The 10,000-nt window shown below is 39.5% G+C and overlaps 1 protein-coding gene across 1 annotated transcript in view; it reads left to right on the top strand.

Annotated features, from left to right (window-relative positions):
• Positions 1–10,000, top strand: part of LOC111150483 (diacylglycerol kinase kappa) — a 175,976-nt gene that overhangs the window by 71,419 nt on the left and 94,557 nt on the right. Inside the window, exons 5-7 of the mRNA XM_022507952.1 lie at positions 5,439–5,574; positions 6,044–6,150; positions 6,470–6,592. Coding sequence (XP_022363660.1) covers positions 5,439–5,574; positions 6,044–6,150; positions 6,470–6,592 — 366 coding nt within the window. The remainder of the gene's footprint in view (positions 1–5,438; positions 5,575–6,043; positions 6,151–6,469; positions 6,593–10,000) is intronic.

Genomic DNA, 10,000 nt, shown 5'->3' with positions numbered 1-10,000 from the left:
TAGAACACTAAATAAATTAAATTAAATTAAGATGTTAAAAAATAAAATAAATAATAAGTCTTAAAAAAATAAAAAGGGGGAAATTCTGCTGGTTGAAACAATGTGGATGAACCTGGAGGACATTATGTTAAACTAAATAAGCTAGACACAGAAAGACAAATAGTGCATGAACTCACTTATATGTGGAATCTTAAATAGTCAAATGCTTGGGTGGCTCAGTTGGTTAAGGTCTGCCTTTGGCTCAGGTCATGATCCTGGGGTCCTGAACTCTTCTGAGTTTCAATTTTCTCATCTGCTTAATTAAATCTTAGAATCATAAACTTTCTCAAATTGAAAAGAATGTTAGATTTCATCTAGTCTATCCACCAGAAAGAAACTAATTTTCTTTTTAAAGTGAACTATAAAAATTGAGGTGCATTTGACAATTAAAATTTATATATATTTAATTTAATTTGATGATCTGATATACATATATATGTACACACATACAGTGAATTAGTCTCCTGCATTAGTCTCCTTACTCCCTGGGGATTCTGCTTCTCCCTGTCTTTCTGTCTTTCTCCCCCACTTAAGTTCTCTCAATCCCTCTCTCTCTCAAAGAAATAAAATCTTAAAATAATGAAATAGTCAAACTTATAGAAGCAGAGAGTAAGTGGTGGTTACCAAGTGCTAGGAGAGGAGGAAATGAGGAGATGTTGGTTAAGGGATACAGAGTTTCAGTTACACTGAATGATGAATGAGTTGAATAATTTCTGGAGATCTAATGTACAACAATGTGCCTATAAGTAATAATCGTTCATTGTATATTAAAATTTGCTAAGAAGGAATATCTTGAGTGTTCTCACACACAGAAGGAAAGAAAGAGGTAACTATCTGAGGTGATGAATATATTGATGAATTTGATTTTGGGAAATTATTTCACTGTATGTGTGTACATATATATGTATATCAGATCATCAAATTAAATTAAATATATATAAATTTTAATTGTCAAATGCACCTCAATTTTTATAGTTCACTTTAAAAAGAAAATTAGTTTCTTTCTGGTGGATAGACTAGATGAAATCTAACATTCTTTTCAATTTGAGAAAGTTTATGATTCTAAGATTTAATTAAGCAGATGAGAAAATTGAAACTCAGAAGAGTTCGGTTGCTTTGCCTGAAGTCACAGTTTATTATTGCAGAATTGAGATTTCAGATCTAACTCCTAATCCATGCTCCTGGAAGAACATCTTAAATTCCGACTAATTAATTATTTTCATTCTCTCTTCTAGTCCCCACCACTTGTGATTATGTAGTAGTCTAACACACAACTAGTGACATTAAGCCAGACAACTAGATTGTGTAGGGCATCATATAGATTCACGTTGGCCAAATGATTCTCTAGCTCATGCATAGTGTTTTCATGGCTAATGATTTGCTCAGGATGAACACATTTTACACTCGTTGTCCTAGGATAATTACTAATAACTTCCCCCTTTCACTGTTAAAGTGTCATGATTTGGATGCTATGGTTACCTTACCAATGGCCAACCCAGCAGGCCCTAACATTTTGTAGTTACTAAACCTTGATGTATCAAAGCTGTTGAGTTTAAGTTGCAGCAAAACCAGTGATTTTGTTATGTCTAAACATAGCCTTTCATCACATAAGCCATCCCAAACAAGATTCCTTTAAGGAAATGGATCTTTAGAAGATTTTGTACCTTATGGGATGTTTCATCTGAGACTCATGCACTTTGCAGATACTTAATGCTATTAAGTTCTCACATTTGGATAGTGCTGTAGAGTTTACAAAATGCCTAGACTAACAAGACCTTCTTTAACTAATAGAAAAATAATTACTGTACCTATCTGGGTTTTGGATTGTGCTGAGAGGGATTCAGGAGATTGAGGAAATAGTCTTAACTGCCCTAAAACAACAAAGAGTATGGTTGGATTGATGGTCTTTGTATGAATGTATTCACCTAAATATTTTAGAGGGGATAAAAATAAAACACAAAACCCAACAACCACACACTGAAAGCCTTAAGTTAAACTGTCTTCCTTAGCATTCAGAGATCAGTGGTTTGTATACATGCCAGTTTTTCATCTGTCTTCAAAATGGATTTTTAATCTGTGTCAACTATTAGAAAAACCTGTAATGATATACTGTATTAGTTTCCTAGGATTTCCACAGCAAATTACCCTAAACTGTGTGAATTAAAATAACAGAAACTTATTCTCTCACAGTTCTGGAATCAAGAAATCCAAAATCAAGGTGTCAGCGGAACCATGCTCTCTCTGAAGCCTCTAGGAGAGGATCCTTCTTTGCCTCTTCTTAGCTTCTGGTGTTTGTGTACATTCCTTGGCTTGTTGAACATATTATTCCAATCCCTGGCTCCATAATCACATGGTTGTCACCTCTGTGTCTACATGCTCTGTATCTTCACATGGTGTTCTTCTCTCTGTGTGTAGCTGTGTCCAAAATTTCCTCTTATTATAAGGACACCAGTCATTGGATTAGGGCTATGTGTGGTCTAATTCAGTATGACCTCTTTTTAAATTGACTCTATCTGCAAAGACCTTATTTTCAAATAAGGTCACATTCACAGGTTCTGGGGAATAGGACTTGAACATATTTGGGGGAAAAACAGTCTATCCTATGCCCACACCCACAAAACTCACAGCCTTCCTACATGCAAAACACATTAATTCTTAGCTCAAAATCTTACCTTCTAAATAATCTAAACCAAGAATGGATGAGATTTTTTGTATGACCCATCTTGGGTAAAAGCTTCTCTATTCGTGGACTTGTAAAACCTAGAAAACAAGTTTTCTGCCTGCAAAATACAATGTTGTGACAGGCATAGTATAAACATTCCCCTTCTGAAAGAGAAGAAATGGAAGGAATACAAGGGTATTCCCAGGGTTGCTGAACTAAAGCAAACTGACAACCCCATAGAGCAAATTCTATTAGGTTTCCAGACCTCAGAATAATTCTCTGATGGCTTGATATTCTTTCCTCTGGCCCTATTCTCTCAAGTTCACAGAGTTGGGAGCCCCCAACTCTAACCAAGGAAGTGGATCCAGGAATACAGTGGCCTCACCTCCAGGCCACCACTCTCTGGCTTCTTTTTTTTTTTTTTTTAAAGATTTTATTTGTTTATTTGACAGAGAGAGATCACAAGTAGACAGAGAGAGAGAGAGAGAGAGGGAAGCAGGCTCCCTGCTGAGCAGAGAGCTCGATGCGGGACTCAATCCCAGGACCCTGAGATCATGACCTGAGCCGAAGGCAGCGGCTTAACCCACTGAGCCACCCAGGCACCCCACTCTCTGGCTTCTGAACCACCCTCAGCATCCCTGCTGACCTTTGAGACCCCTTAGAGTCATTCTTCCATTTTGTTGAAGAATTCTTCCATTTTGTTGAAGAATAATACATGTTCACAGCCAAGTAACTTTATCAGCCTGTTTTCTGCCTGTAGAATCCTCAAAGTCTAACAGTCTTCATTTGGTCCCATGTCTGACCCTTTAGTCCAAGCTGGCAATTTTCTGCTGAGATAGTTTATTGGATCTGTGTGTCACACATCTAATCCCTCCAGCAAAATTTATCTAGCCACACTCTTAGGCTCTCTCCAGAGCACATTTTCTCATGTTTTGCAATATATGTAGGCTAATAATTTTTCCAAATCTTCAAATTCTGGTGACTTTTTGCTTAATAGTTCTGGAATGGACTGAAACTTGCACATGCTAGGAGAGAACACTTGTCACTCTGTAATGAAATGATCTGCTTAAGAAGTTTTCTCCTCCGCTAGACTATGAGCTCCCTAGAGGCAAGAACTTTGGACCATTTATCTCCAGTATCTAGCTTCATCAGTGAAACAAAGTTGGCTCTTAGTAACTATTGGAAGAGGGAAGGAGGTTGGAAGGAAAGAAGGAACATATTTGTAGAGTTATAATTTAGTGATTTGGGAAGTAGAAAGATGCTGGGAGCTCAGACTGCCAAAGCCAAGACTATGTCAACTTCCTCAGGACTCTTCACCATCTACTCTGATTTTCTTGGGGCTTTGTCAGGGTCTAAGCATGAAAGAAACATTGCAGTCAGAAAGTGATCCCAGATCAGGTGAGCTTTCAGCTCATCAAAGTAGCTTTTCTTTCTGGAAGCTTCCTGGTCAATCCAGCTGCAGTTTAGCACATAGCTAGCATTCCAGAAGGGGAAAAGAGAGTGCCATATGTAGGCTAAAGTTTAGATGGCTAATTCCTGTAAATTGATCAAGGCTGAATACTTAATGTGCTAGAACCCTCAACAGCTCTCTCTCTCTGTATAATGGACCACTATTGGCTGGCATCAGGGAGAATATATAGTTCTTTCTAAAGTCTTGTTGTGCCTTTATGCACCCTACCCATTATATTTATAAATATAACCCATTACTTATTGCCAAGAATAAAAAGCTAAATGTGTACACCTATGTCTACACTTGAGAGGAAAGCAGAAAGGAAAAAAAATCAGACATTCACAGGAATTAGAGAAAAATTGAAATAGTCCCATGGAATGCACACACAGAACAAACTTGGGTGCTTTTGGTGCCCACCACTTCCTTTCTCCTTTCAACCCCAAACTGCTTTCCCCAGTCATGAAAAGTTAGGCTGTGATAAACAAAAGCAACATTTATAGGCAGGTTAACAGTAAATGTCAAATTCATGAATTCATGAAATAGGGCACCAAACAGGATATCATTTCATGAAGGCAAGAACTTTGTCTTTTTCATATATAGCTCCAATCCCTTGAAAGATGCTAAGCACATAGTAGTTACTCAGTAAATATTTGTTTAATGAATTTTGAATGAATTAAATTTATTAACCAGGAAACTGCTATCGGTAGTCACAGTATAGCATTCAGGAAAAAAGAAATGTTGCAACAAGAAACCCCTGAGATGAAACTGTTGTGCAGGTAATGCACTACTCTGCTTACCTGGCACCAGTAAGTCCAGGAAAGGGAATGTATATCTCCAGGAGATAGTTAAAGCATTCCTTAGCACAAAGTCAGAGATTTCCTGCCTCCTCCCTTTCTTTCCTGGCCAGATGACTTGGATTATCACTATATTTCCAACTGACCACCTCCTTTAGCTGACTACTAAAAGAGAACCAAGGCCAAGTCTAGCCAAACTAATTTTGCTTAGACTAAATCAATACAGTGGTTTGGCCAAGCAGTACAGAGATCATTGCTCCTGTCTTCCACTCCAGTGGCAAGATCTACCTTCCTGTTCTTTCTCCCTTTCCAAAACCACTGGAAAAAAATGGAGGTGGGAGACTTATTAGATATTGGCTCCAATATTTAGTCTTCCTCTTCACATGCTCTGACACTTAACTGGCCATTTTAGACTTAGAAGCAAATTTTCTGTCCTTCCCTAATATGTCTCTATATTAACTCTCTATTCTCTCTTCTCTTTGATTTATTTTAGATACCTGCTGCAGAAAACAACCCTTTTCTTACTGGAATGCACTATTGGTACTTCAGTCACAGCTCCCGGACCCAGCACTGCAATGTCTGTCGGGAGAGCATTCCTGCCTTATCTAGAAATGTTATCATCTGTGAAGGTACCTCTCTGATTACTTTAGGAAATGAAGCCCAGTGGGTGGAGATAGGGGTGAAAGGGCTCATGTGGCTTTAGTGTCATTGATTCATACTAGGTCATTGACTCTAATGTAAGGTTAATTCTAATACTTAACAGACTGAAGAAGAGAGATGGGAAGAAGCTGGCATGAGAGGAAATTCTCATGAATTAATGGAGGGTTGGGTCTGAGAGAATTGGACAACATGGTTACAACAGTTGGGATAACAGAAATCACCTCATTCTTCCATCAGTTTCCATTCAAGTCATATGGTAGGTAATTTAGCCAGTAAGAATAAAAAGGAACTAGATAATAGGAGAAATAGGCCTTTGGAGGTGGGTCAGAACTATTTAGATGCATTTAAGTTCTAACTTTCAGAGAAGCTTAGGGAAGGGCCTTAGAATCTTGATTGTCACCAGATTCACATCCACCTTCTTTCTTCCTTTTTTCATAGTGTGCAAAGTAAAGTCTCACAAATTATGTGCTTTGAGAGCAAGCAAAGACTGCAAATGGAATACTTTGTCTATCACTGATGACCTCTTCATGCCTGCTGATGAAGTAGTGAGTACCAGCCTACAGCCAATCTTTCCCATCTCACCTTTAGCCAGGATACACAGGGGAAGGAAGACTTCTTCCTGTCTCCATGCAACCCAAGTAGACTTCCTCCCTAGGCTTACAATCCAACCAATCTAGAAGAATGAAAGCCCCCTACTTCCAGCTGTCATCACTTGCTAGCATTGGAGTGAGGAGGGCAGGACCATGAAGAACATTGTTGAGGTTACTTAATGTCCTCAATGGGGTAGTATAGTTACTCCAGTTGGCCCTTTCTCTCCTTATATCTCTAACTTTTACCTCTTATCTTTTTTTTAACTTTCAGAAGACTATGCCTCATCAGTGGGTAGAAGGAAACATATCTGTCAGTTCTCAGTGTGCAGTATGTCATGAGAACTGTGGCAGTTACCAAAGACTTCAAGATTTCCGATGTCTCTGGTGTAATTCTACAGTAAGTCTTCTCATCTCCTTGATACTTAGAGAACTTGACTTCTAGAGAAGGGGTGGAGTTAAGCTATGTGCCTACACATAGATAGAAATCTCAGAGACCTTTACCCCAAAATAGATTATGCAGCTTACATAGTATAGAGCTCAGTATCTTGGCTTTCCAGATATGGTTATGGACTCTTGGAGAGAAATACTTGACTCTCATCTTTAATGGTTCTTAATTGGTGAGGTCTACTAGCAAATGGGAAAAGCTGAACTATGTTATGACAGTACAGGCAATTTAAAAAAATATATTGAGTCTATCCTTAAGAAACCTTCTCCCTTCCTTATTCACTATTTCCTGGGGACTTATAATCTTTGTTAATAATGGTTGATAATATTAACATATTACTATTGCCACAATGTATTGAGTGTTTGTGTACATGGTCTCATTTAATCCTTATAACAACCCTAAACTAGGCCTCATTGTCCCCATTTACAGCTGAGAAAAGTGAGGTTCAGAAAAATGAAGTCATTTGCTCAAGGTCATGCAGCCAGGAAGCAAAGAGTCTTGATTCATACATAATTCTGAAAAAATCATATTCTTTTTTTTAAAAGATTTTATTTATTTATTTGAGAGAGAGACAGTGAGAGAGAGCATGAGCGAGGAGAAGGTCAGAGGGAGAAGCAGACTCCCCATGGAGCTGGGAGCCCGATGCGGGACTCGATCCCGGGACTCCGGGATCATGACCTGAGCCGAAGGCAGTCGTCCAACCAAGTGAGCCACCCAGGCGTCCTGAAAAAATCATATTCTTAACTACAATACTACCATGCTTCTAAACCAGTAGTTCTTAACTGAGGGTGATTTTGCTCAACCCACAGGAAACATTTGACAATATCTGGAGACATTTTTGATTGTTACAACTTGGGGAGAGAGGGTGTGCTATGGGCTTGTATAAGTAGAGTTCTGGGATTCTACTAAACCTCCTATAAAGCACAAGAGAGTGCAAAACAACTATCTGGTCCAAAATATCAATAGTATCAATGTCAAGAAACTCTGATTTAGACTTCAGCTTTTAGATGCTCCCATCAAAATAGTGCTCAAACTATTCTGGACAAGAAAATACTGAAGTATGAGTTTCTTTTTAAAAGACTCTGGGTCCCTCTACCTTGCTCCAGTTCATTAGTTTCTCCTGAAAAGGAGCTTGTGCCCTCATCAGGCATTCAAATTCTTGCAGCTGTCCCCAAGGAACACCTCTAGATCACATGGATCTAGTGGTCAGTGAGTGTAGGTCCCAAGAACTGTAACCAGTGGAGAAAGAGTTCTTACCTAGCTACCATGCCCAGGGTTCAGAAAGGGGTAACAATCTGAGGAATCCAGTGTTACTGTAGAAGAGAACTTTTAGCATATCTTCATAATTATGGCCTGAAGGGCAAGCTTCTAATTAAAAACACATCTAAATTTCCACTGTCATACTTTTTAGAGACCTAGGATAGAAACCATCTTTGTGCTCTCCCTCTGCCACACTCCAAAGTGCCAGTATCTCCAAGAGGGGAAATTTTACACGCATCTGGTATGCCTGGGGTTTTTTGTTTGTTTGTTTGTTTGTCTGTTTGCAGCGGCTGCCCAGGTGGTCCCCCTTTATTGCCTAGCTCTGTTGGCCAGCAGGGCTTTCATTCCCAGGTCCTATGGGACTATAACAAATGGAGAGAGGGTTCCTGGCCAACTACCATAAACAGGGAACACAAAACAGCAGGCTGAAAAGAGGCCTATTTGTTTGTCCAGGAGTTTCACCCTGAAGAGCAGGCTTCTGGTTCAACACACATCTAGGAGCCTACTAAGATGCTCTCTGAGAATGAAAGCCAGTGGGTGTCATTTGCACTCTCCCTCTGACTTGCTCCATGTTGCCAATACCACCCAAAAAGGAGCTTGCACACTTCACTAGCACACCAATATTTGCAACTGCCATACAGGGAACAAGTCTAAGTCTCCCAGCTCTGGTGGCCAGTGGGACATATATCTGCAGTCCCACAGGACTATATGTATTTGTATAATTCAAAAGCTGTTTAAGGATCTGGCTTCTAATCACCTGAATTAGGTGCTGATTGAAATCCTCCCCTTTGGGACACTGACATGTTTTGGCACACCCTCAATTACTGGGAGTCACTAGAAATAAAATAGCCTCTTCAGACAATCACAAAAATTTGAGAGAAAACCAAGAGTTAAGGCAGGAGTGAATAATAAGGTCCAGCCCCTACACAAGGCCACACCCTCTAGGCTGAGAGAGGTAGCTATTTAATTGATAGAAATCAATGCAGACTACTGGGTATTTACCCCAAAGATAAAGATGTAGTGAAAAGAAGGGCCATCTGTACCCCAATGTTTATAGCAGCAATGGCCACGGTCGCCAAACTGTGGAAAGAACAAGGATGCCCTTCACCAGACGAATGGGTAAGGAAGATGTGGTCCATATACACTATGGAGTATTATGCCTCCATCAGAAAGGATGAATACCCAACTTTTGTAGCAACATGGATGGGACTGGAAGAGATTATGCTGAGTGAAATAAGTCAAGCAGAGAGAGTCAAGTATCATATGGTTTCACTTATTTGTGGAGCATAACAAATAACATGAGGACATGGGGAGATGGAGAGGAGAAGAGAGTTGAGGGAAATTGGAAGGGGAGGTGAACCATGAGAGACTATGGATTCTGAAAAACAATCTGAGGGTTTTGAAGGGGCGGGGGGTGGGAGCTTGGGGGAGCCTGGTGGTGGGTATTAAGGAGGGCACGTATTGCATGGAGCACTGTGTGTGGTGCAAAAACAATGAATTCTGTTATGCTGCAAAGAAATTTTTAAAAAGTGCACAAAATACATAAAACAATTTTTGTATATTGGAAAACATGCAGTGTAGAATTGTGACTTCTGAAACAAAGGAAATAAATGAGTTGAGTTTAAAAAAAAAGAAAGAAATTAATGCAGAGAATGAAGGAAAATGAAGAAACAGAAGAATATATTCTAAATAAAAGAACAAGATAACACCTCAGGGGTGCCTTGGTGCCTCAGTCAGTTGGTTAAGTATCTGCCTTTGGCTCAGGTCATGATCCCAGAGTCCTGGGATCAAGTCCCACATCAGACTCCCTGCTCATTGGGGAGTCTGTTTTACCTTCTGCCCCTCACCCCACTCGTGCTCTCTCTCTCTCACACACTTTCTCTCAAATAAATAAATAAAATCTTTAAAAAAAACACAAGATATCGAAGAGGTTACTGCCTATGTTCTCCTCTAGGATTCTGATGGATTCCTGTCTCACGTTGAGGTCTTTTATCCATTTCGATTTTATATTTGTGTACGGTGTAAGAGAATGGTCGAGTTTCATTCTTCTACACATAGCTGTCCAATTTTCCCAGCACCATTTATTGAAGAGACTGTCTT

This window comes from Enhydra lutris, unplaced genomic scaffold (genome assembly GCF_002288905.1).
Source record: "Enhydra lutris kenyoni isolate GAN:26980312 unplaced genomic scaffold, ASM228890v2 scaffoldscaffold23, whole genome shotgun sequence".
In the NCBI taxonomy this organism is placed as follows: Eukaryota; Metazoa; Chordata; class Mammalia; order Carnivora; family Mustelidae; genus Enhydra; species Enhydra lutris.
The sequence above is the reverse complement of the archived record's forward strand: the minus strand, read 5'-3'. Positions and strand labels throughout refer to the sequence as shown.